This window comes from Larus michahellis, chromosome 7 (assembly GCF_964199755.1).
Source record: "Larus michahellis chromosome 7, bLarMic1.1, whole genome shotgun sequence".
NCBI classification, from domain to species: Eukaryota; Metazoa; Chordata; class Aves; order Charadriiformes; family Laridae; genus Larus; species Larus michahellis.
Window position 1 is genome coordinate 47,351,537 of NC_133902.1, and position 27,926 is coordinate 47,379,462.

The 27,926-nt window shown below is 40.3% G+C and overlaps 1 protein-coding gene across 13 annotated transcripts in view; it reads right to left on the reverse strand.

The window, feature by feature from the left end:
* Positions 1 to 27,926, reverse strand: part of CLASP1 (cytoplasmic linker associated protein 1) — a 184,645-nt gene that overhangs the window by 33,990 nt on the left and 122,729 nt on the right. For 7 of the 13 annotated variants that reach the window (XM_074595300.1, XM_074595301.1, XM_074595304.1 and 4 more), the window contains 8 exons: positions 24,204 to 24,307; positions 21,717 to 21,740; positions 20,539 to 20,783; positions 16,882 to 16,945; positions 15,156 to 15,319; positions 14,149 to 14,227; positions 13,022 to 13,165; positions 246 to 389 (listed from right to left, as the gene is read on the reverse strand). In XM_074595300.1, the coding sequence (XP_074451401.1) occupies positions 246 to 389; positions 13,022 to 13,165; positions 14,149 to 14,227; positions 15,156 to 15,319; positions 16,882 to 16,945; positions 20,539 to 20,783; positions 21,717 to 21,740; positions 24,204 to 24,307 (968 nt within the window). Of the gene's footprint in view, positions 1 to 245; positions 390 to 5,072; positions 5,169 to 13,021; positions 13,166 to 14,148; positions 14,228 to 15,155; positions 15,320 to 16,881; positions 16,946 to 20,538; positions 20,784 to 21,716; positions 21,741 to 24,203; positions 24,308 to 27,926 lie in introns of all 13 variants that reach the window. The other 6 variants (XM_074595303.1, XM_074595298.1, XM_074595297.1 and 3 more) reach the window with 2 other exon arrangements.

The window sequence follows — 27,926 nt, forward strand, 5'->3', positions numbered from 1 at the left end:
TCTCAGTAATTATTTTTTTTCTTTTTAAAATCTGTACTGGTTATGACTGTATTAAATTTAAAAATAACTGAGTTTTTTTTTGTTTTAACGGTCCCTATAAAACCAGCATCAAACAGAAGCCTCTGTTGCCATATTGCTTCAAGACAACAGTTACAGATAATTCATACTACTCAACATCTGCAATAGCTTATCAATGAGCTGCTGTCTTTGGGGCTCTGCTGTTTGCAAGGACAAGGGCTTCTCACCACACTGGTGTTACTGGAGTTCTTGAGGTGGTTGTGCAGGAGCTTGGTAGCACCATCCTGGAATGTTTTTGGCAAGGCACCAAGTAACATGGTAAACTCAGGAGTGTTCAATTCAAAGAGAGAAATCAGGACTATTTGTGCTGCCTGAAAAGAAGAAAGGAAAGACCATCAGTTTTTATTCTTTGAAAACGGTATGCATTCTGTTGGTAACAATCCTTATGGTAAACAATGTGTGTCTCATTCAAAAAGACGACTCCCATACTAGACAGATTTTTGACATATTCCTTCTGATGTGTCATAAGGAATTACCAACTGGTATACTTAACGTTTTAGTTCTTAGAGCTTACAATACACTTTTGTATTTGTATCATTAACTTCTCAGGTGTGGAGTGTAGAGCTATTCATAGCTAGTGAGAAAATCTTACCATCATTCTGTCCAGCCCATCTTTCAGTTTAAGAAGTTACTGCAAAAATTTACAGGAAACAAACAAAACCAGAAGCTCAGGTAAGTATGAAGAATCTAGGACTGCAATTTGTCATTCCCATGCTTTCTGTTTTAAGTTCAAGTGGGACTAGCCCTCTCCCATCCAACCTTTCCTGCTCCTAAGGATCTGAATAAGTTTGTTTCAGCAAACCAACAATCCCTGTTTCTGTTTTCACACCTCTCCTTGCAAGTCTCACCATTGAGGCTGTTTCAGCAACAGAAGACTCCATCTCAAGGGGAAGATCTACTGGAATGGTGAGAACCACCTTTCCCTCATCCATGGACAGGCTAAACTCCACCAAATTCCCTAGCTTAATAAGTGAAACCAGGGTACCACTGAAACAATCGAGAATTTTACCATTAATTTCACTGATCAGGGTTTGCCCTATCTGCCTGGAAGACTAGCTGCCAGAACAGGATCTCCACTAACTCCATTAGCAGATACACAGCTCTGCGTAACCTGAACAACAACAATGGAATTAAATGGGAATGGAAGCAGAATAAATCACAGAGAGCAGATCTGCAAGAGTAATTAACATCACATGTTCCTAACTGGACTTCACCAGCAGCATAAAACCCATGTGGATTGCACCAGTTCTGGTTTTGTTTCCCCCCCCCCCACCTTTGCCTTGAAAATATACACCAATAAAAAAAAACCAAAACCTGATTAAAAGAACAATGAAATTGAAGCAATGATGAAGGATCTTTGATGGTCTGCAGCACAACCTTCTCCAAAGGGGGTGTACCCATTGACACACCAGTCTCCCAAACACATGTCTGGATACAAAGCAGTGTCTTAGGCTCACAAAGTAAGAAGCAAAGCCGCACACGCTCTTATTTTGGAACACCTACAGATTTAGGAAGAGCAGACGCTTGTGTCTGACTCTCTGGGGAACTTTCTAAAACTTCCTAAAAATGAAAAAGAACTGTAAAGAGGGTAAAAGCATAACTTGCTGTTGTGGTAATAACTGTACATTCATTGTTCTCATCAATTCAAAGAAGGAGTTTTTAGTAATGTGTTTGTAAAGTTGCAATAATTAAGTGTCTCTGCAGTTCCCTGTGAAGTGGAATCCTTTAGCAGATGAACTTGGGTACACAAAACCCCTTTCATAGTGGAGGGGAATCAAAGTACCTCATTGTTTCAGTGGCATTGTTCAAATCACAACTCAAGCTATGCTGTTCCTTCTGCTCCTCAGCCCCAATTTGCAGTAACACAGCTTTGTACATAAAAACATTTTCCATCCATGAAAGTTGGGTAAGTAATATCCTTTGGATACGGCCAACAGAGAAACTGAGGCACACAACACTCAACAGCCTTCCAACAACTGCAGCGAGCAACAGGTCTTCAGACTCCTCATTCCAGATGGATCATGCTACTTCCTGACAAAACCCTCACTGACTTCAACAGAAACACAGTATGTCGTTATTCACTTCACACTAAAGATCTAAGGATGAAAGAAGCAGGGAGATAACTGTCCCTGTGGCTTTCTTAACTCCATACTCTACCCTCCTCTGACCTGACGTTTTGGGCAACTCTGCCATGAAGCCTGCCTGGTATCCAACAAGGATGTGTATTTCTGTCCATTTTGATCCAAGAACTTTTAAGTTTTCACCAGCATAGTATTTTCTGTAATAAAAATATTACTGCAAACAAGAGATCTCGTAAAAAACAGTCAGCACATTGAGCTGAATACAAAGTTACAAGCCATGCCAAAGTTCACTCCCGCTCGTGAATGGCATGCGTATCCCGGATGGTTAGGAAGTGGACATGCAGATCTTCTGCGCCAGAACAAGCAGATCTCATATTCATTGGGATAAAACAAACAGGAAAATTGATCAACAAGGTTCCCAGGTTGAGAGATTGCTCAGCGACTTGAGTATCTGGAGATATCAACTGGTAAGTCAGGAGCTGCCCAGGGTACAGTGAGACGGGAAAGGATTTCAGATCCCTTTGTCTCACATACCTCTCGTTGATGGGTTAGAAAAATAAGGTCCATCCTTGGAGACCTCACAGGTAAATAGAGCCAAACATGCCCCCGAGTGCACACACTCTACGATGTGACATTCTGGAGGTACCTTTCCTGTATGCCAGCGAGGTCTAAGATGCATCTCGCAGATCTGAGCGAAATCTTCACCAGAGCTCCTCCAGGGACTTTGTGATTCTGTGGCTTCACTTTGAAGCAGAGAGTTCTCTAATTGGTACAGTTTAACCCCGACACACAAACAGTGACAGCACAGATGACGTGCTACAGGAGTATCTGAGGGAAATTTCAGCTCCCAGAAGTCATTTCAATTTTGTTCCATTTTTTTATTTTGGCTTTAATGAAAATAGGCCTGCGTCCGCCCTCCTTCTTTGCACAAAACACAGCTTGTTTTTAGGAGTGCCTGCCACTATTCTGTGCACCCGGTGCCCTTCAGTAGCTTTGCTGTTGCCTGCAAATAGGTCATTGGGCTTTGAATGAATTGCTGAACAGTTGCTCAAAGCTTACATTCTTATGTGGCCTGAAAGAAAGCGAACCTACAGTCTGTGCTTTCTGAAATAAAGCCAAGTACTACTACAGTCTGGGAGTGGTGCTCCAGTAAAGCTCTCAAAAGCAACACTGGAGATACGTGGGTTAACCTTTTCTGTGTTCTTTTTAAATAGTCCTTCGCTATCCAACTGCACTTCTAGGTTTATCTCAGGCAAAAGCCATTATTTGAAAGTTCAGCCATGATTTCCTAACTCAAATTTTACACACAAAGGTGCTGGTCCCCGCTACCAGAAAGTCAAGAACACTGTTACCACTGACTTCAGTGGAAGTGGTAACTACTACACTGGAAGGTGTATGCTAGCTTGAAATCACATTTATAACGTGCTCTAAATTTCACTCCTGTAATACTTGCAAGTTTATTTAAGAAACAACTATATTTGGCACTTCAGGGCATGCTCTAATGGCAGAGATTGTAGGTTGGGCGGGTTTTTCGGGGTGTTTTTTTTTTTTTTTGCGTGTGTGTGTATGGTTGGACTCGATGATCTCAAAGGTCCTTTCCAACCATGAAGATTCTATGATTAATACAGTTAATTTTATTTCAGTAATGAAGAGCATCAGGAACAGCATTTCTACACCTCTCTAACAGTTAGATCTAGACACACTTGATAATCCTTTAAGTTTCACTTACCTAGCATACGTTTACCTAGTCAAACGATGTATTTTACAGATAACGTTTCTAAGAGTTTTAAACCTGTGGATTTTCAGCTGGTGACAAACCAGAGGATGTTTTCATAATCTCAGGTCATTTCTGAAAATCTTGGCCCTTATTTAACTAGATTATTCAAAGAGTAGATAAATTTAAAACAAGCAATAACAAACTTATTTCTGTACACAATGTACAAACATTCTCCATGCAACACTCATGCTTGATGATATATAGTTTGAAGAAAGTGCAATATCTGAATTTTCCCTTGCCTTTGTGTCCCTGTACCATTAGTGCGGAACACTAATCCATCTCCTTTCAGTGACATATAACGTAGACCCTACACATTATCTAATCTTAATGAAGCAGTTCTCTGCTGGCTTGAGCTGGAGTGACTCCAGTGACTTCAGAGCCTGACTATGCTGGTGAGGGGGTCTGGCTCCACATCAGGTTCTTGACTCATTTGCAAAGGATGGCTTATGTAACTTCCTAATTTTCCTTATAACAATGCAGCGAGGGATCAGGTTCCACGAGCCGGTAGCAGCTCCCAAAGTTTCACACTTAGGTCAGATCAATTCATGCTGTCCAACAGTGTCAGCTGCTGAAGGGACACAAATGCTTCAGCATCTTTTGGTTTTTTGTTTTCACCTAGACAGTGGGTGTTGGCCACATTTGTCAAAATCAGTAGCCTCTGCAACTTGGCTGAATTATAATAAAGGCTCTTTGAAACGGTCTGAGCCCATTAAGCAAAATGATCAAGGCTAACTGGAAAAATCCATTGATTTTAGAGAGAAAATGTGGTCAGTGACCTAAACTTAATACAAGCACCTGCCTTATGATTGCTGCTGTTGCTGCTCCAATAGATCGAGCAGAATAAGCAGCCAGTTGCCTGAGCTATATGAAAGCAGTTTTCAAGTTACTCAAACTTCTCTTGGCCATGGGCTCACAACACTGGCAGCTCCACAGAAGGAGAGGACCTCATAACCCAAGTGCTGATGAGGGACTACAACACGAGAGTTAACAGAAATGCACACCAAAGCCAAAAAATTATTTCACAGACAGACACACTTTTTTCAGGCTCCCAGTCAAGGTCTCTTCACACAGCGAGACAGTTGAGTTGAGACTGCAAACAAGATTAGTGTGATTAGCGCACACAGCTTTCAGTCTACCTGTTTGCATTTCTCTTCCAAGTTTCCTTCACCGGGGCCTGAGGAAGCTGTAGTTGTCCTAGCTGGCAAATCCTCACCCACCCAACTATGCATGGTCTGGGTTTGACAAACAGGGAGGTTGATATTGTTTAGAGAAAGCATAGATTTCAACCACATCATACAAACAGTACACACACTATCTTTTAGCAGGAGAGTTTGCTTTTGCAATCAGTTGCTTGCTTGACTTCAAGTAACAAAAAGCATCAATATTGGAGTTTAACAGAAGAGCATTCCTTTCAGCAGAGGGCAGCACTGGCTCAAATTTAAAGTCAGCCACAACTCCCAGGCTTACAGATCATCCCTTAGTTCTCGTACAGGGCTTGGCTTTGGCAACCTCCTGATGGTCTCCATAACCACCTGAAAACCTCTGCTGAGGTGTAGAGCCTGGGCAGTGCTGCACTGAGATGACACATGCATCTGGCCAGCCAGGAGCCGGGGAATAGGTACTTGCATCTGCCCACACCTATCCTCGCAGACGTCTCCAAGTTCAGAGAAAGAAGCAGTTAAGAACTTGCAAACTCCTGACTCCAGGCTGGGCATCAGTCTGATAGACCAACACTGTCCACAAACACCTTTTATCATGCGATTGGTCTGGGGAAGATCCACACTAACATCTACTCACTTTTGACACATATACACACTCATAGTCTCTGTGCATCATTCATTTCACCATCCAGTATAAGGCCAATGTGGTTTTAATAACCTAAGGCTCACTGGAACAGAGAGGCTCGCTCTGTCTCACGTCACTGTGACTTACACTAAACTGCAGATCAAATATAGATCCACTGAGCTCGAGAGGCAGCAGTGACACATTAGGCAGCTTATATTAGCACATATCGGCAAAGGGCGACACTTCGATTTTCCAATGAACATAGCTGATGTTAAATGAGTTAATGCACATCTACTGAGAGTGTCTGCAGGCTCTAAAAAAAGCATTATTTGAGTGTACTTTCCAGCAGACAGTTAAGCGTTAGCTGGCACTAAGCTACAAGCTGTCTATCAGACCAGACCTCCTGCTTGTTCCTTTTTCAGGTCTAGAATCAGATGAGTATGGACAGCTGTATTACTGATGCAGTAATATGAAGCTCAGCTTCATCAGTTCAGATACAATCCAAGTGCGTTAGCTTGAGCACAAGTTTTTAAACACAAAGTTTTCCCATAAGCCTTCTATTAGAATATGCTGTTTACACCTACATCCTGAAAAGGAAGAATTTAACAGATTTAAATACAGAATTCACGTACAGATTAAATCCACATTGCTATTATGTTTTATATACAGCACACACTTAATATATCATGACAGTCTTTTGCAAGTCATGGATGGTTGCATTACATGTGTCAAAGGCATCTCAAACAAGTGCCAGCAAAAACTATGCAGCACTGAATCATCGCATATTCGGATTACCGTTGTATCCTATCTATCACAACTCCTTACGCATGGTGTTGTTTTGCGACTTGGGCACAGCAAAGACCATGGCAAAAACATTCATTACTTCTGGAGAGCCAAATGTTACCTCAGAAGTCAAGCTGATGAAGGCTACTTTGAGTAACTTTGCTCCTTACAAAATGGCATTTGTTGCAAAAACAGGTTTGAGGACTAGAAACAATGGCTACATTTCATTAACAACTGAGAAACTTTTATTATAAACCTGGCATGATAGAAGTCTGAATTCTGAGGGGAAGGTTCCCACGTATAAGCTAAGAAAAGATAAGCTACTGAAGTAAGAGATGGAGTAAGATGCTAGAGTAAGTCTGGCAGACATCCATCATAGCACAAAGAAAAGAGCCTTTGGTCTATTTATTGGGTGGCTCTACAACGCATCATGTAAATATCACCTCTAATCTCAATTTTCAAAATAGGTACACCACCTATTCCTATGTAGGTTTATGTGTGTTTATATAAATAGCATGTACACACAAATATATTACGCACAGACACATAATATAAGCATGACTATACGCATTCCGTGAAGCAATTTCTTCTTATGTCCTATTATCATGCACTAGCTCTTACTGTTTCAAGCAAACTGAGAAAGTGTGCTTATATTACAAACTGCTTTCAACTCAAAGGATACTTAGAAGGCTGTATTAAAGCAAAGAGATTCATTTTAAGGAAGTCTACCCTAGTGCTATGTTTCCAACAAGGACATGAGGATTTTCTGGCCGCTAACATTGGGAAAACCCATTTTCCTTACACTGCGTACACTGAAAACATTTGGGCTCTCATAGCTCTCTAGCATCAAATTCAAAACAAACAGAAAATGACAGCTACTATTTTGTAAACACAGCTAGGACACAGAGATCCTTTTTCTTCCAATAGTATTAAATCAGGTAAACACTGAAGTCCATCAGGTGCCATTTTTGATGTATTACACTATTTTTCCTAACACTGACTAGGTTTAAATGCCTGAAAGGAGTTCCTCTATGCATTTAGGCTGAGTTTGACTTCTTTAGGAATATCCTTCGGCTAAAAGGCTGATCTCAGCAGTATGGACATAATCCTATTTAAGACTCCATAAGCCTGAAATGAAATGCTAAGGCCTGGCTCTCTGTTAACGAGACGCACAAATCTGCTGTAGGAATATTTCAAGAGTGCTAGAGAAACCTCTGACCCAGAAAGGCAAGGGCCTCTCACTGGGGAATATTAAAACAATTTGCCATTTTGAAGCATTTCTGCAAATATCCTCTCTGCCACTGCTACTGTAACAGGCCATAACCAACAGTGTTTACTGCCCGACGCCAGTAAAGATGAACGATGCCACTGCAGCTCACAGAGTCTTTGGGAAGCTTCTGTCCCAGAGTTGCTCAAATCACCCTGATGCTAGATGGAAAATTAAAGCTCCAGGAGATATTTGAGGGGTCTCATGGCATCACGTTGCAAAGGAGCCCAATTTCATTTCCTTAGCAGCGTTTGCTTTCTTGTCCGTCACTGGTCCTCCTACAGCAATATTTTATTCACAGCAATATTTTATCCAGCAATAATCACAGCAATATTTTATCCAAACTCGTTCTGGGCTTTATTGATCAATACGATTTCCTTATCAAAGTGACAACATCAACGTTTCTCAAGAAACGATATCTAGGACTACTAGTTAAAGTAGTAAATACATCTTCATTGCCTCTTTGAACACATGAAGAATTTGTTGACCTGCAGCTTTCTCTCCAAAATCTCCCTCATCTTCTGGTATAATTCAGAAACAGTTTCTCAATTGAGCAGTTTTAGGGGAAAAAAAACCCCAACTGATCCCAAACTTGTTTTCTTTGGACACCTCTAGACTTCACCTGCAAACCAGTGGTGCCAGTCCCGGGAGGACCCTACCACTAGGTACTCTGATGGGGGATTTCATCTTCATACAAACCACAGTAACACAAGCACCCTCCTGGGCTTTTTGATTTGTTGCAATGGTTCTATAGTTTCTTACCAAGTCCTACCTGCTGTCTGTATTCAAGGGCAGCTTGGCCAAACTCAGTAACGAGCAGGACCGTTGAAAGAAAAGGTTTTCCCAGTCACGTAAACGGAAGGCAGAATATGACATACACGTGACACGCAGCTGCCCATAATGTGTAAAAACGCATTCAGGCTTGTAAAATAAAACTACTGTACGGATATTTCATCAACAGAGAAGGCAGTCAGAATATCTGGCACAAAGGAAAAATTTCTTCTTCCCCAAGATTAGTAGTCCAAGTGACGATCAGGCAATACAGGTCTCGTTATTTATCATTGAAACCAGAGCTTGGCTGATTAACAAGACAGTAGGCAATGTCACTGGCCCTTCACCTCAGAAGGCCTTGCTCCCCTCCAGCTCCGCCTGAACGCTAAGATCCTGTGTGCCCACACAGACGACTCCACCCCTCAAATGCTGAGCACTCGTGTTTAATAAAAGTTTCCATTTGCCTGAGCCTTGGACACGAGGCTTCTTTAGGCTTTGACCAGAGACAAATCAGAAGCGTTATTCTCATTTCCATTCTCAAATTGATGGCTCTTTTCCAAGACCAAAGTATTTTTCCACACAGAGCCCAAGCCTGTCATCCAAATTCAATAAGCACTTTACCTACGTAAGGCTTGCACAATAACTTTGATGACAATATTAGTGATAACATGGTGAAGTTACTGACTTAACGTCCTCCCACCAGTCATCACAGTATTTGCATTGCCACTGTGTTATTTTCCTGTGTGGTAATTAACTGGCTTTTGTAAAGTGATTTCATCAAATCTTAAACATTTTCCAGAGGAAAAAAAAACAATAATCAGAGTTAACACCCTGTTATAGGGAGAGGCATAAACCAAAGCAGAGGAAAGTCAAGTGCATCGCACAAGGGTAGACGCTACCGCAATCAAAATTAGAGCCGAGTTATCTGAAATCCTGGTCTGTGCCCTGCCCATTGACGCGTTCTGCCTGGGGAAAAAGCAGCCAGCAGGTTGTAGGTGCGGAAATTACTAACAGGTGCTCTCCTTGCACTGGAACCACATCCCATCCAGGTCTCCACGCAAAGCTGCGTGACATGCTCCTACCCAATGCCTTTTGTTCAGCACAGACAACAAATGCCTTTCACCTTTTTTTTTTTAGCACTGCTTGAAGGAAGTAAATCTTAACTTGAATGCAGGGTAAACACCCAGGAGTATTAACAGTCTTTAAAACAAGGCAAATATTTACCTGTAACACACTGCAGATCACCTTATTTTAAGCACAGCTTGACAATAATTTTGATTGTACATAGTTCACGGCTGCTATCAGCAGCTTAAATGGTTTCTGCTCTGAGAGGGAATCATGGCACTTTGTCAATGACACTCGGTAACATCAACTGTATGTTCCTCAAAGTACATCATGTTTTTATTGTGATAAAAGAGCTTATATTTAGGTACAGATATCGTTTCATACAAGAACATAGACCGTTTTGTGCACAACAGCATTTCCTTTGACTAAGTTTCTTTCTGATTTCACTAGCTATAAAACATGATCTGTAGTTCAAGTCAGGTGTCAGACAGGTTAAGTGTGCTCATTAAGTGTGCTCAAGTCACCATCAGAATATGCAAGGTTTATTAATAAAGTTGTATCTTTCTGTTTGAAAAAGGGTTTTGGACTAAATGCCACTTTTTGTTCTGTTTTTCTCCACTGCCTTAACACTACGGGGCTGGGAACTCCATGACCATCACGCATAGCGAATAGTAGTAATGGACAGATGATCACTAATAAAAGGGTAATCTCACTATTAACTGAAAATATAATCCATTTCTTGAACCGATCCCTTGATTGCTACCATAGGATCAGATCTGCACGACTCATTGCCACGTGCACACGGTAGCCACATACTTTCCCCACTGACAGAGGTCATTTATATACTTCACCACCAGCACGAGCAAGCTTGTTTTACCTGCACCTGCTCACAGGTAGAGCCCAGACAGATCAGCACGTAAATCACACACCAGATGCTACTTGCATTAAGGGAGCATTCAGGAACTCAAATCTGGGCGAGCACCACATTGGGTGAGGGACTACCTTTCTTGGGAGAAAGAGTCCCTGCCTCCGCGAGCAGTTGAGCATCGGCATCGCTGTTCCACCCAGTCAGCCGCAGTAGTACACACGGACCGCACTACGCCAGCCAAGACTCCTCAGTACCAAAACCAAAGTCAGTTTGCAGGAGCTGAGCTGATCCCACTAGTGGTCTCAAATCCAGATTCTATTGAAAAATTACCTTATTTTATACTTTTTACAGGCCTCTTGTAGTACTTTGGTTATTTGAAGACTGAGTTTGTTCTTCTCCCCCATAACCTCAACTGCTGTCTCCATTTTTAGGTTGTGACAATGTTTACAATGCCTGGTCTGCTTTGCACTTAGAAAACCTCAGATCTTGAAGGCCACCATAATACCTGCCATGAGGGCAGAATCTTCTCTGATCCTTAAATTAATCATCTTGATATTAAAAAAAGATACTTTTTTTCCAGGTTATAATCTCCAAAAAAGGAGGACAATCTTGTTTTCTTCAGAACATTTCACCGGTCTAGGTTGACCCTTGATAATCCAGTTTGTTACCACATAATGAATTTATTAGTCTGTTAACTACAGTCCTGACAGAGATAATGGCCAATGATTGCTTACAGATCCTTTGCTCCAGCGTTTCTTCTAAAGCCCGTGGTTTGTACTATGTTCTTAATAAAATCATAGTACAGCAACGGTATGATGAAATAAAGATCACCTGGGCATTCATTTTTAGTAGCTTAACTGTGTGATAATTTATTTGCAAGCTACAGGCATCAGAGGCAAATCCAAGTCACATGCAGGTTTAATAAAAAGAATTTAGATTCCATAATCTCTTGTTAGCCCCCAAGGCACTTGCCCAGGTACTGCTCAGGTGGAGCTTACTGGAAGTTTTGGCAGAGCTCTGCACATCTTTGAAACAGATAAAAGAGTGGACACCGCACTGTGAACACCCGCTCCCCGCATCCCGCAGCTTCACAGCCAGTTTTTTCAGCTGCTGCAGATACTCTTCGCTATTTTGCATGCAGCAATGATGACCCCTAACGGTGGAATGTTTCCTCTGCTCAGCAATATGCAGAGATTTTGCTTTTTAATGTATATTTCTACTTAAATTAATTACAACTCCATCTCACAGACCACCAGCAGAGTAAACTGCTTGAGGTTTATTTGAACTGTAACACCGAAGCAGTTTCTTTGCCTGTTTAATTCTTTCTGACTATGTACATGGAAGCATCAAAATGGAAATGCGTATTCCAGACCTAAGTCCGGAATTGAAAGTCACCCTTTTTTCTTTTCTTCCCCTGAGGCAGACTATTTTGCAGAAGCAAATTTCAGTCGCACTGGTGCGGATAATCTCTGCAGAAAGTCTTCAGAAAAGAGGCTGAGACATTTTTCTCTAGATGCAATCAGCTGTGTGCCGAACGCAAACAGCATGCACCCAAAAAGCTTCTTTGAAGCCTGGTGTGAGATATCAGATAATGGTGCAGTTGCAGCACCTTTGATACCCAGTGATCTTTTCATCAGAATCAAGTAATTACTAATAACAGAAATAATTTTCTTATTTCCAAAGTTAGAAAATAATATAATTCTAGTATTAATTCAACATTTTAAGTACACACAGAGTGTAAATACCTCATACAATTTTTACATTCTGAAATGTTTGAAGTTTGGATTTTTTTTTAAAATCCAAGTACATCTCAAAGCCTTGAACTCCTCCTGGAATCTACTTCTACATCTGGGGTGAGAAGAGAAGGTAATTTTGAACTGTGTTACAGACACCAGGTACATAAAACTAAGTCTCGCTTTTCGCTTGGGAGAGATGAGTATCACCACCTGCCCCATTTTAGCTTGCCTGACACTTGCATCTACAGCAAGATAAAGAACAAGGTAACTCTATTACCCAGACCTGACCTAAATGTGTCAACTTTTTCCAGGTTGAGATAAACACACGGCTGTTAAAAGAAAAGACATGAGAGCCTCTGGCAGCTTACTGATTTGTTTACTTTCTTTTAACAATATTATAACACAAAAGTCGTGCCAGATTTCATCTGAGTCTACAAAGCACAGAGTCTTCATCTAAATAAACAAAAACCTAGAGATATATCCAGACTGCTCAATAAAAAGCACATTTTCAAACTATGATCTCTTTTTGCACCATAATAGTAGTTAAAATCACAGAGCTAAGTACCTGCTAGAAAAAAATATATATGAAGACATGCTTCAGAAGTGTGTCTTTATTGAACTGGCAATTTGGTTTGGACAGTAAAGTATGTAAAATCCATTTATTTAAATTAGAATCTAACCACTGATTTTTTTCATTACCTTTATGACCATTATGTGTCAGGTTTGGTTATTTCCGTGGATTTTTTTGGGTTTGTTTGGTTTTTTTTGAAGAATAATAATTACCACAAATACTTCGTCATCCTGGCTTACCTTTCTCACATCTGAGCTCTTTGGTTCTGTTGTCCAAGTTATAATTCTAGATACAGCAAGTCTTGTCTCACTGGAGTTCACAAAGTCTGTTGGATCCATCTGTCTTGCCAAGGACTCAATATACTTCAGGATAGCAACTTTCACCTGAGAAGTGAAAAGGGATTTGTTAATCTCATGAGCTAGCAAAAACGGATTTACCACATAATAAAGAGACACTTACAGATTGGCATGACCTATGCCACATGGAGGGGAAAAAACCCACATCCCTGTGACATGTCTCTACATCGTGTTTCAAAAAAAATCAAGAGCAACTTTCTAACGAGATAAATTTTGTGTAGTAAGAGTTTAGAATGGTATATCAGAACTGGCTTGAAATACATATGTCTGCTTGTGCATTTGCATAAGCAAACCAGTACTTCACCAGGATGTTTCCACTGCAGTTATTGTTCCAGATGATAAACCATAGCTTTTGGTCTCAAACTAAATTCCTGATGCTGAAGTCTCAAAAGATCCAAAATTTGGGAGATTGAAGAAAGAACACTCAAGTCATTTGGCACCCTGTATATTCCTGTCTCTGGAAGGTAAATGTGTATGACTTCCAGAGCTTACAGTGCTCCTACAGTCTTGAAACAGCAACCTCCTGAGAAACAGTCTGCACAACACTATCCCCTTGGGAGTATTCAGTAACAGAAAGGTTTAATTTTTTTTTTTCCTCCAAACCCTACACTTGCTATGTCTCATCTGTGCAACAACCACATAAGGTGTGCCTAGGGTCCCAATGTCCCAGCTGTTCAGACTGGATCTGGTCCCTTCTGTCCTGCACAGCCAGGTTTTCTTCCCACCAGGACCAGGGTGAAGAGGGATTTTCTGTTTCTAAACTTTATTCTAATATATTGCAGTGTGCCTAAAGCCCAACTCTTACTGACTTGTGATGAGTCCCAGGGTCCTGTTTTAAAGATATTTAGATTTATTAAAATGGAGAACGAGAGAGTTAATCAAAGTTGCCAATATCCTTTCTATATCACGCACGTACTTACAATTACGAGTTCTATGCTGTATGGTATGCCTGACATGGCGAGCTAAGACAACTGTGTTGGTGCTTTAGCGAAAAGGCTTTTGATACTGACCTTCAGGTTTGGTGTTTGGGTCTGATCTACAATAAACCTCATCAAAATGTTAAATTGTTGATCAAATGGAAAAGAATCCCTGTCCAAAGAAAAAAAAGGCAATAATGTAATGCAAGATAAATTTTCAGGACTAAATTAACTCAATAGACTAAAGTTTGCACAACAGATTTGGGCACCTATCGTGCTTTTCTTAACTTTACCACCAACCAGAGAAACTCCAAGTCTAAGGATTAGCTGCTTATTGATTTCATACTACCAAAACCTGCTACATCAATATCTTTATACACTGTTCCTCTATCTGCTCTCTGTACACTTATCCAGCTTTTGGCACACCTGTCCATTCCTTCTCCTTTTCAGGCTGTTCTTTGTTTTCCCTTATCGGTAGGAGCAGACTGGTTCATCTTTTCTTCAGAGTTCATACCTGGTTTTGATTCCTCTCCTCTTTTTCCCTCCTCTATCCTATTTCCTCCTGGATCACTACTATTACTTTCTGAATTGTCCCATTTCCAGGATGAGCTGAACTTAATTGCAACAGCGTCCTGTGCTGGACATCGTTAGAAAAGGACATTGACTACAGAATTGGTGTGCGCATTGCAGTAGCAATCAAAGTCTTATCATGACATTACTGTTATTTGCCATTAGAAAACATGAAGGAGGCTCTGAATTTTGTGGTAAAGCACCATTCATATTCTGAATACTGCAAATAAGTATTTCAAAAAGAAAATCGATATCAAAGCACATGAACACCAAAAAAACCCAAATTAACAAAATGAATCAGTTACACATTTTAAGTATTATGCTTTAAAGTTATCTATTTAGAAAAGAGGTAGGCCTTTTTAATTTAATGCTTGAAATATTGTGACAAAACTTTGTTCTCCTTTATTCTTGTATTCATCAGGATTGAGCCCACAAAATATATGGCGCTACTGAGTTTCTAAAATGTTCATCAGATGCCTTTCTCTAAACCTGCAAAAACCTCCACAACATTCACCATCCGAGTACTCTACCTCGTGACATCCAGAGCTTTTTGAACTTTTGCCTGCACAGATCCCAGCAAATCTGCTCCCATTTTCTTTAGCAACTGGGTCAGGAGAACAAAAAGCCAATCCTGCAAGTCATCTTTATGAATGATGATGAAATCAACCAGGGTTTCCAGAAACATGCTGAAGACCTACAAGCAAAACAAGTGTCATAAAAAGGAATACCCTGCTTCAAAATAAAAAAATCATCAGAGGGGAGGGGTTTACAATCTGAGTTTCAGGATGATTTTGTTATAGACAGTTTCATGAATGAATGATTTTAGTGACGCCGTTGCTCTCAAAAAAAGATACCAGACAAGACACGTCTAAAATGTGTCGTATTAAAATACCACATGAAATGAATGAAGGAAGGGGGTAGATACACTTACTCTCTGTTGTGAATTCCACGGCAAAGCAGGCCATGCAACAAAACAAACCACTCGTTAGCACACATAGTGATCAAGGCTGGTTGTTCAGATGCAGTTATATATACAGATAAGAGATGCATTCATTGAAAGTTCACATTTTCTTACAACACACTCTCTCCTCAGCAGAATTATTTAAAACATTATATACCTTGGACCAGATCGTCTCCTCACTCATGAAAGTAACATATCTTTATGCATGTTTACATGTAACAAAGTTTACATATGTTTAACACCACAACTAATGTGTCTGTCGCAATAATTCTATAAAAGCAGTGCAGATAACAGATCACCGCTGCCACAGAGGACATACTTGAGTCCAGTGTGCAATATACCCTCACCGTACTCAGAAACTGGAAATATTTTGCAAATAGCTACACCTTCACCCTTTCCACAAGACATGCTGAACCTTTGAGAACCAAAACAACAGCTGGTCCAGACTATAATTACGGCCAAAAATGCACACTTTGAGCAAGACCTGTGACAGGCCACCACGCCTGCCCAGGGGATTCCCACCAGTCAACCGTTTATTAAAACTGGTTTACCAAGTGGCCCGAAGTACAAATATTTATACAGCTTATTCTTTCTCAAAAGATGTTTAACCCAACAGCAGATGTTTTTACCCAGCAATGACTGGTTGCCCTCGACCAGCAAGCCTCCCCAGGAAAGGGCATAAAACTCCCTTTTCTCCCCTCTCCCTGCTCCCACTTACCTGCTGACAGAAGACCACTGGGTCTCAACATGCCTATGGGCCCAACCTCCCCATTCCCCAGCCTTTTTTTTTTTTTTTTCTAAGAGATGCCTGTAAATTCATGCCACGGCCTTTAACTTCAAAGGTCACTGTCATAAAGACGGCAACGTGGCTATGAGATCCAGAACAGTATGTTGGTGAGACTCCGTACTGCTCCCAGGTGCACACAATACACAAACCCCAGTGACCAGGATGCTCAACTACGGCTCGTTCCCCTTCGTGAACCTCACTCTACTGTGTATCACCAAGACACTCCCTAGAGAAGTACAGATAAAACTGAACCTCTCACTCCAGGACCTGATATCTGGAAGGCATTAGGTTGCTCCTTAGGAAGCAGAGAGTAACCAGATCCTAGCAACCTAAGAGAGATCGAGACACATCCCTTCATTGCAGAAGAGATAAAAATCAAGGGGATTTATAAATGCCAGTTTTCCCCAGCAGATGGCAGGGGTAGAAATACAGAACATTACTCTTGGAACAGTGTCAAACGTGCACACATGGTAATGTAGGAGAGCGCGCCAAGTCTTTGTGATCTTACCTTGCTGTGAGGGTCAGCAAACATGCGAGTAAATATTTCACATAGTCTTTTTAACTCGACTCGGCTAAAATACATAAATAAAACATGGTATTAATGCTAAAGCTCTAGTTGCAGCAAAAGAAAAAAGCCAGTAAATATTAACAGCTGAAAAATCTAACCTTCTTTATTTAAATGTTACTTAAGTCACACTTTGAAAACTCTGTATCGAGGCAACACCTTAACTGGCATTCCAGTTTAACTGCTGGGATCACAAGCCTAAAATTAAGAAATCTAATAAACTTTTTTTTTTTAATTCATAAGCCAGACACACCTATTTTCTTCTATATTCTGGATTTCAGAAGACGGCTTGAAATATGCACGTTTGGGAGGTATTTACTTTCTGCCTGCATCAAGGTTGCTGACCCACTGAAACGTGGGTCTTTTGCAGCCTAGGAATAGATTTCTCAAGTCTGCTTTTTATCTGGGAATTCAAATTTTCAAAGTATAATCAGAACTTTAATACTGTTTAGGTAGACACTAATCAGATATTTTGGTCTAAATTCTCAGCTGCTTCAGTAAAATCAGTCTAGAATCACACAGAATTAACAGATACCAGAACTGACTCCAAAGTCTGAGGGCAGACGCATTGAGGAGACAAATATATAGAAATGGAAGACAGATTAACAAGTGGGATACCTAGTAAATCAGATGATAATTAAACCAAGGCACAATCTAAGTTCCTATCAGTAAGAGATTATTAGGTGCTCAGTAATGCTCTTTTTATGCTGGGGAAAAAGAATGATGTATGTAAGAACGATGTAAGATATTGAGTCAAATACAGAACTGCTTGGTGCCAAAGCTCTTATTTGCGTTGTATTGAAAATATAAGTCTTAGTTTTCCTGCAAGACAAATTGCCTAAAGAATGCAGAAGTTCTGCTTGTTTACAGTGCAAACAAAAACAGAGCAAGACAGTTGGGTAACATTCCCTGCATACTATGGATACAATTAGCTATTTTTCACAATTACTATGAAATCAGAGCAACTAGTAAAATGCACATTGATTGTTCAGAGAACGGCCGTTTAGATCTTGACTACAGGTCTTCCCAGAAAGACATGAATTCTACAGTCCACCAACATAACTCCCTCTCTCTCAAAATAGCTTCAAACAACAGGCCAGAATATACTCGTAGTCCGCAATTATTTTATGTTAGCTTGTTTATAAGTAACACAGGACATTTTTTTCAAATAAACATATGCATGAAAGGCTGATCAAATTTTAAAAGGGCACAGAGACAATGGTCTTAAGAGTTTGATGTAGAGGAAGAAGTCTTTGTAACGACGTCACAGCAAGCTGTCAGCCTCATTCAGGATGAGGATGCACAGTCTCAAAATGACTACCCTACAACGTGCTCCTCACTTCGTGCACATTGCAGCTCCCCGAATTAGTCTAACGAATTTTCTTTCTGGACAAAGGTTACATGAAGACAGCAAGTATAAGTGCGTCTCTCTCAAAGCACACAGACCCAAGCTAACAGTACAAGTACTAAATTGAAACAGGCAGTGGAAGAATATTTCCTTAAGGGACTTGTTGCCCTTGTTTTATTTAGAAGACCTTATGGGGAGTCCTCAAAGAGCTAGGCCACATGAAGCTGTATGAGACAAAGAAGATGGGTAAGCGCCACACCACTTTCAAGCACATCTTTCAAGATATGCAAATGCCAGCTAATACAGGATCAGCCACCTTTCAGTTCAGAGTACTAGAGAAAACCTAGCCACATCACTGCCTTTTTATTAAACTTGCTATACCACAACAGAAGATATCAACTTTAATTAGAAGACAGACTTGCCCCTTGGACTAATGACCTTGATGATGTTCTGCAAGATGCCGTGGGAACAAACAGGATGATAAAAATCTAATCATTAGAACAGGCACCAGATCAACCCCGAACCAAGGAGGAAGCAGACCAAAAGCAAACCAAAAGGAAATACAATCTAGAGAACAAAAACCAGCATCAAATTAAAAAAATAACTCCGCAGGGGTGTAGTTTCTGGGACAGGTTTATAAACTATTCAGGATCAAAGCAAAGTAAACGTGCTAGCTTGAAGGACTAGTGACAGCAGTACAGTTCAAACACTGCAACCAGCAGGGTTGAAAATAATAGTTGAATTCTATTGGTATTTCTGCCAAGAGCAACTGATCTGGACAAATAGCTCATCACCCAGCCTTCTCAGTGTTTCCTCCCTTGAACCATTGCCAAACTCAAAACCTCACACACCTTTGTGCCAAATCAAAGGATTGTGCCAATCCTCACACACCTTTGTGCCAAAAATCAAAGTCTCACTCAACTTTTTCATGCAAGGATATGAGGTGCCAGAGTCTTTCCAGGCAGTTTGTTAAAAATAAAGTAAAAGGAAGAAAAACAGACAGCATGCCTGTGGGAAGTATCTTTTAAAAGACTCGTAAATAGACCACATCAAAAAGCATCTCAGATCTAGAGACTCTAACTACCCATATTAAAAACCTGTAGCACTTCCCACTTGAGGGCTACACCGCATCATGTGAAGTGCTAGAATATTTTTGTGATGGCAAGAGAATACCCTTTCCAGGCCTGCTCTCAGTGCGTTTTCATTCAGCCTGTTAACGTGAGCCATCAAATATTCTCAGCCAGCATGAAGGCCTTTTAAAATAGAAACAATTGCGCGAATCCAAGTAGGTAGGCTATAAACCATACAACAACCACTTACAAACTTGGTCACAATTTAAGTACATAATACTCATAATAGGAAAATAAAAACACTGCAGCTATTTGTGAATGTTATCTTCAAAGAAGCCAAAAGAAACAGCTTGTTTCCAAATACTTTTACCATAAACTAAAGGTGAAAAGCCTATGGCCTGAGAGCCAGTTGACTTTAGTTAACATGACCTGTGGCATATGAAATTTCCACATGACTACTGGGTAATTCTTAGATCTGTTTTAATGCGTGACATTCCAAAGGTGTTTGAAGGGTTTATGTGGCTTTCAAGAAGAGAAAAAGGTCTGCCTCTCGTCCTGTAAGCAAAGTTTCAGAGTACACCAACTTTATTGCCAACATTATAAACACTACTTATAGAAGACTCAAGTTTCTGATGTAAGATTTTTGAAGAGTTACAAAAAATATCTAGAATTATACCTAACACAGCCTTCATGAAGAGTCAAAGTATACTCAACATACTGAGAGCATTGCCTGATCTCACCTTTAAAACACACGCAACCCCCCAAGTCATGTTAGAATAAGTGTAGTGTTTTCTTCAGCAACTTAGTTGCTGGGAAAAAAAAAGTATTGAAGGTTCAAACTCATGTAAAAACGGCACCACCCTTTGAGTGCATTTAGATTACCATCATTGTGGGAAATCTCACAGTGCTACAAACACCTACTATTGGAGGTCTTCACAAGACAGAGGAAGGCTAAGAGAAGATAGCGTGCTTAATTGAGTCCTGTCTACATTACCACTACAAATTTAACACAAGTGATACTGATGACATAACAGATTTTTTCCCAAAAGTAATTAAAAGTGCCACATTGTGGAGACAAAGCCTTCACAGCTGTGAAAGATATTGTCTACATAAGGCAAGTAAATATTACTGACTATAGCCATCTCTCACAAATGACTGATGCTATAAAACTATCAAGGTCACCTCAGTGTCCGTTGGCTTTTCAGTAAGTTCTGAAGACCTATGAGCCCCTCTTTCCTTTCAGACCAGTTGGAGCTGGCACAGTGGTTCAGGACCTCAGCCACATCTTCAGTCTGACGCAGGTAGTGTGGAATGCCCCCGTTCCTGGAACCATAGGAGCGCTCCGAGCAAGCGCTTGATGCATCGCTGTTAGCATCGTCATCGGAGTACATCCCATAGGGTTCATATCTTCTTCTCACTGGCTTTTTCTGGAAAAGGGAGAACTCTAGCTTAGTAAATTATATATAGTTACACCAATGCCAAAAGAAAAACATTCTATCTGTAATCACTGAAAGGAAGACTAATGCTACTGTTACAGTGACATACAGTGTTTTAAAGACGTCACCAAGCGCTGCCTGCTTACCTCTCACAGTAGAGCAAGACAGATCCCATTGATTTCAATGAGATTATTTGAGTGACTAAGGGGAGCAGGGCCTGCCTTCCCCAGCATGAGATAGTTATGCCCATTGGAATTAGCTACTGGTAATGAAATCATATGTTGTTTTACTGTCAATAACGGTCAGTTCCATTGTTACAGATGCTATGATGATACAACCTCTACTTCAAGAGAAAAAAAGAGATAAGGAAGAAAGAGCTGAAGGAATCTGTGCTGGCATGCACAGTCACTTTGATATTGATATCAAAGTGACTCTAGAAATGCACTGGGATACAGGAGATAACAATTGCTCTGTTAGTTTGGGCTAGGATTTTTCTTGAGGCTGCTAAGGGAGTTGAGTACTCAAATCCCACTCAGTTCCACAGCATGGCATTGGAGGACCTAATTCCCTTAGCTACATCTTGCACAACCTCAATCCTTACAGAAGGGATATTAGAATAATTATGGTAGCAAAACAAATTGCATACTATACTGCGAAACAAACACTTAAATGGACTGTAACAGAACAGGATTGATAAGACAACATAGGCGATCTTTTTCTGATACATTCTAAAGTGTTTGCTACAGAATTCCTTCCAGTGTCCAGTCCTGCAGTTCTTGGACTTGTGAAGCCAGCAGAGTTTTGCTTCCACTAGGACTGCAGGACTGAAGTGTAGAAATTAACTCGAGTGCAGTATCATGGGCGTTAGCAACAGAGTGGGGAAAGTTGGAAAGTAGAAATAAAAAGTCAAGAAAGCACTAGTACCTTGCTCCTGGAGTCTCCTAACAGCTGTAGGCAGGAAAATATTGAAGGGTGGGAAAAAGCATAGAGAATTATGTCAGAAGCTTATGTAGGGTTTGTTTTTGCAACAAAAACGTATAGCAAATGTGTCTTAGCAAATTAAAAAAAAAAATACAGTTTACGCAAAATAAAAGTGGGTATAATAACGCCTATCTCTTAACTGCTGCACTACTCATATATCCTACAATTTCCATCTGTGAGCCTGGAAGTGAGATTATCTGTTAAATAAGGTTTTTAACGATAGATCTATATACAGCACCTCTTTGCTTACTTTTCAGAAACAGTGCCCTGGAAGATAGAGTTTTTGGTAATGATTTATTTCCCCACACATTATCAGCAGCATTTGATTTTAGAGTCTTGGAAAGAAATTCTGATGTCAGGAAACCGCTATCTACAGTACAGCACATTTAATCTACTTCACTTAACCAAGTTCTCTTTTAACTCACAGTTCTCATACCACACTTTTTTTGAAGCTTAGCTTCTTTTAAGACCCCCTGGCTGGCACCTCTGGCTTAAAGGCCTTACTTAACGCCAAAGTTTCCATCACCCTTTGAGCTCTTCTGACAGATCCGAGCACTGATTCCCAGTACAGACACTGTGGGTTCAGGCCAAGTCCATCTCTCAAACAGTGTATCCAACGGGCATCGCACACAGGGAATAGAGGTCACAAAATGACCCACTGGGTTTCGTTTAAACTGAGTATTTGGCTGAAGACATCTTTGGAGAACTTCTTTTAATTTCCTACTACAGGAAAAAGAATATTCCTCTGTAAACAAGGCCGCTGGGAAAAAGCTGGCATCACATTACTCTCTCAACAGGAGCCTGAACAGAGTTTGTAAATTGCCTGTTGTGAGAAGACAACCAAGAAAAAGAACAAATTGGGGTGGTGGGAAAGAAGGGGACAACAAGATTGCGTTGTCATACAAATTCAGATTGATCAACCAAGTCAGCAGCACCACTTAGTTTCCAGCTATACTTAAGGATTTCTCTTTTAAGTTCAACCTTTTAAGATTTTAACATTCCAGTATAATGTTATTTAGTTTAGAAGAGCGGAATATTTAAAAGGGAACTCTGTAAATCTAGCTGAAGATTAAGTCACACCTCAAGAGATCTCAGTGATCAGCAGTGAACTGAACTGTGGCAACTGCTCACACTCAGGGGTACAGCCTGATTTCATTCATACAGGCAAGCCATCATCTGTAACTATGCCCTGAACCGCTCTGGTGGCAAATTTGAGGTGCTGAGAACCGAAACTGGCTCACAAGCTGTTGAATTTATTAATGAAAATGCCCACTAATGATTCAGTCCACTAAATGCAACAGTGCCATCTATTATATACCATCCTGCCTATGTATTATTCACAAACACTTCTTTTAATGGAAAGGTAGATTTTGTAAAAAAAAAAAATGACATTTCTCTAGGAGTACTCTAATAATCATCTAGAAATGGAGGTGACATGAGCTGGGTGACAATCAAATATAAAAAAGAAAATGCTATGCATCCCTAGGGAAAGTGAACTAGGAAATGGAGAAAGGACATCTATCACAAACCCTGGGGACACGGTTCATTCTCCATAAAGACAGATAGGAGATATCTGTCTCAAGATACATCAGGAAATTCTCCCCTCAGCTCAGGTCTAGCGTTGGAGGAGCCCCAAGGTACATACATGGGTACCCGCTTAATGCTCTACAATAATTGCTCCGGCCTCTACCCTGCAAATACTCAAGGTAAATCCAAAGGCTTATCTTAACACTTGTCTTCTGAAGAGCAGAAAACACTTTCTGGGTTCTAGCTGAGAGATACTATAGTACAGTAAGATTATACAGAACAATAAAATTTTAAAAAATGACAATAAATTTACTTGGAAACATACAGAATGTTTGAAAGTACTAGCAGCAAACTAGACAAACACACTTCCAACTTAACTGCATGAGATGGTACGTATTACAGGCAAGCCAAGTTACAAGCTGATCCAAGTATCCAGCCAGGTGCAAATAACACAGGGCAGGAACTTGTGAAATTCTCAGTTCTTGTTGAAACCTTATCAGGACTCGACACTAACAGAAAACACTCTGTTTTTCTGATAAAGTCTTCACGCAGGTGATGGGACTGATGGAAATCCCTGACCCCGCGGATGCTGGGCATCCCCACAGTGACACATTCACCCTCTGAGAGCCAAGTGGGAGACAAACAGCTGATTGAACCCATCCTGCAGCTCTAGCACCAAACCACAGCCGCCCGTTTGACAACAACTATGGAGAACTAACACGGAATAAAGAAACAAATATTGCTGCCGATATACCCAGAGACAAAGCAGCAAAAGGCAACTAACTCTACAGCATCAGACACTGGCACACTCAGAACAAAGCTATTTAGAAAGAGGAGAACGTACGTACAGGTAACTTTAAGCCACTTTCCGGTGTTGGAAGCATTTTGTATTTTTCCTCTTACCAGTGCATCGGCCACAGCAGCCTCCAGATCTGTGCTCGTGCTCAGGACTCGCATGGTATTCACCGAAGCAGGCATCCTGCCTGGCTGCCCGAGTCCAAACCGGTCTGCACAAAAGACAACATTGAAAGGGACTGTTAAATGAATTCACATTCACTTGGAATCCTAATCAGGTGCCCGAGCAGCTCTCCCCACAGGCTCTGGGAACTCACAGTGCTTTTCCATTAAACACTCTTTTATCCACAGCTCTAGAGTTTGCCATTAGAGTAAGAAATAAACTATTGTTTGTTGGGCCTCAGAGACAATTTTGGATCCTCAGGGCAAAATTTTAATTATTTTTTTTTTTTTTTTAAGCTGGGAAGCAGCGTATCTAGTCTGTGTTTCTTTTTTACACAGAAGTGGTTTCACAGTTTTATTTTGATGTCAGAGGCAGACATGCCAGTCCCGATCTGGCGCTCTCAAAAATCAAGAGAGCTTCTCATTAACTTGAGAGACAGAATCGTGCCCAGTGTCAGAACATGTTAATACCAGAGCACTCATCCATCCTGCAGCTTCTTCTCAGGCAGGGATGTGAGACTAGCAGCACCAGATTAGCCTATTTTATGTCTCAAGGCTTGATTAACCCGTAGAATATCCCCCGCAGCCTCACAGTATAAAGTTTATTATTTGCTTGTGAAGTGACTCCAATTTTTGTTTTACTGCTGTTCTTGAGAAGCAGTTTAAATGCCATTTAAAGGCTCTATGATTTATCAAAATTGATTTATTTTTTTTTGATCTAACAATATTACCGTTCTCCCTTTGCATTTGATGGCAAAGCTCTCAGTAGCATCTAAAGCAACAGGACTGAGTTGAAAATGCCATTTACAGTCCTAATACTTTATCATTTGCCCAGTCTGCCAAAAAAGTTACTGAAGTTAGTTTCTTTGGGCAAAGGCCAAATTCAGAAAACCATGCTCACGGATATGAGAAAATATGAGTGACTATTGTGGGCCAAGCTCTGGCAGCACTCCTCCTAGATGGGAGTAGATGAGATACCATATTGCTGGGATCCTGGCTCTGGGCTATAAGCAGCAAGAGCTTGGTTTTGGCATTCCAAGTTTTTGTTTCCACGTGGGCTCGTCTTTGCTCAAGACGGACCGGGAGCATCCCTCCTGGGACATACTTTACACGTCTGTCCCCTGCACCCGCACGTGCCAATAAGAGTTTTGCCAGCAACTTCAGTGGTGCCTGAACCCATTTAACAGACCTTCAGCCGATCCCCAGTGGAGGCAGTCATCAAGCAGCAAGAGAGAGGGATCAGGTCACACAGGTCTTTTATCAGTTCATCTATATTTAATTTAATGAAGGAAATATACTCTTTATCAAAATGTGTAACTGTATCATGGATTTCCACAAGCCTGTTATTCAGTAGCTTATGGCATTTTTTGCAAAAACACTGCAATTATCACAAAACTTCATTGTTTTCTTCTTTAAAAACATACTGCACTGAAATATCTTTTAAGGAATTAGCTCATGCTGACATGCATAATTTAAATCAGAGACTGAAGTCTGCCAGTCTACTGTCCTAATTCTAAAGCTTTACCTGAGTGTGTCAGAGATTAAACTACTGAGGGGAAATAGGGAAGATTTTTAAAATCTGAAGTATTTTGAGATGGAAAAAAAAACCACCCTGAAGACTATTGTTTATTTCGATTAGAAGTGTTATCTATCAAATTTACTGTTTCTCAGAGTTATGTACCGAGACAAGACATTTCTGATTTACAACAAAAGCACATTTTCTACAAAACACATTACAAGGGGAAAAAAAAAAAAATAAACAAACTTCTTAGAACTACTGCCAAAAAGTAATCAAATCATGAAATTTCACAAAGAAATAAAAAGTTGTATGTGTTATTACTATTCCCTTTTTTAATGCACTTGGGTTGAAGAATCATTTCAAATATTTAGGTGAAACAGTACTGCATCCCTAAAACAGAAAGGTCTGTACACTCTTAATAGAAGCGCAGGGAAGATAACGCATTAGGTCTGATTGAAACTAAAGTCACTACTACGGAGATATACTTTACAAAGATGTACAGAAGACAAGTCTTTTCCTACGCGCAAATGGCAAATGGTAGCTGGTACAGTACAAGGGCTGTAAATGTTGAGACAAGTTCTGGACTCAGTCTTATATTTAAACCCAACTCAATAACATTACTCAAGCGTTACTGAGATCAGGATTTGGCTTTAACTTTTGAAATAAGATAGCATCAAAAAAATACAACTGTCATTTGTTTTCACATTCATTTAGTATTACATTAGAAAAGGGAAGATAGTTTGTTTTTTAAAAAAAATGAAGAACAGAATGACAAAGTAATTCAGTTGTAGTTCAGTTTAAATACCCAGCATAAAGAAACAAAATGGAGCTTTTTTAACAAATTAAGTACAGTGTGGCATGCTGGCTTTTATCTGTCTCCACGGCTATCAGGAATTTTCTGAAATACTTCTTTCAGTGATCTTTAAACTTGTAACACCCAAGTCACTCCGGGCTTCTCCCCAAGACACCCTTACCGTACCTGAGTGAAGAAGGCAGACCTTAGGAGAGACCTCGGCATATCTCTAACGTGGGGCTGGGAACACATTTGGCTCCAGGAGTAACCAGTACAGGCAAGCCCAGAGTTACTGGGCAAGAAATAAGCAGAGTATGCTCTGGCCACACTCCCTTGTCTCCCTGCCTAGAGTCATTATACTTGTTACAAACTTGATGAAAATTCCCAACCACCATTTTTGGCCAGATTTTGCCATTTTTAGGGAGATTTTGGCCTTCTTCAGAACACAAGAAACCATATAGAATTTAATTATGCTTTGTACCAAACCACAGGAGCCAAGTATAAAGTGACTATCACAAGACGTTGAATGCAAACAAAGCTTAAATCTGGCATTGAGGTATTTTAAATTTTTTCAACTATTTTTGTTGAATTCCAACTCAAAACTGTTACTTTGAAAAATGCCAGTCAAATCAGCTTGCATCATTTCTGCCGAGTAACTTGTAAGGGAAGTGTTTTGAGAGTTTAAGTGACAGCCATTTAAATAGATTTAGAAACAGAGTATTTTTCACTCCCTACCTGAAGGGGGTTAATCAAATAACTTTCAGAGTCACTAATTCTTTATACAATTTTAGACTTCAAGAAAACACTGAAGCCCTCGTCTTCTACATCATCGTTGTCCCCACAATTAAGTCTCTATTGTCCCAAAGCTTTGCAGCCCTCATTTTTTTTTTTTTTTTTTTTTTTTTTTTTTTTAAGACTCCCAGTGAAACATCCTGATTCCAAAGGGAGTTACAGGTTCTCCACAACTGTGAATCCAGCACAGACGTGGGGAAGCAACAACTGGAATATGCAGATTTTTCTCATTATATGTAAGCCTTAGTCTCCTGATGCAAAGCCCTGTGAATCATTTTTTCAACAACTTCCGTGTACTTTGGACAAGGCCTTCAGAATTAAGTGAAGGATGGATCAGCATGTGTTATGCTCCAAAGTTCATTTTGAAAGCTCATCAGGTGCTTAATTCTTGCTGCTCTAGTGTATTTTAGAGAGGATCCCACAAAGAACTTTCATTAATAGAGACAGGAGTCCAGAATATTTAGTAATAAATGGGATGAAACCCACTGGGATCCGGCCCTAGGCATTGGGAACTACTACACTGCTGAGGAGGAAATATAAACAGGAGTCACAAGTGCTCTGCATC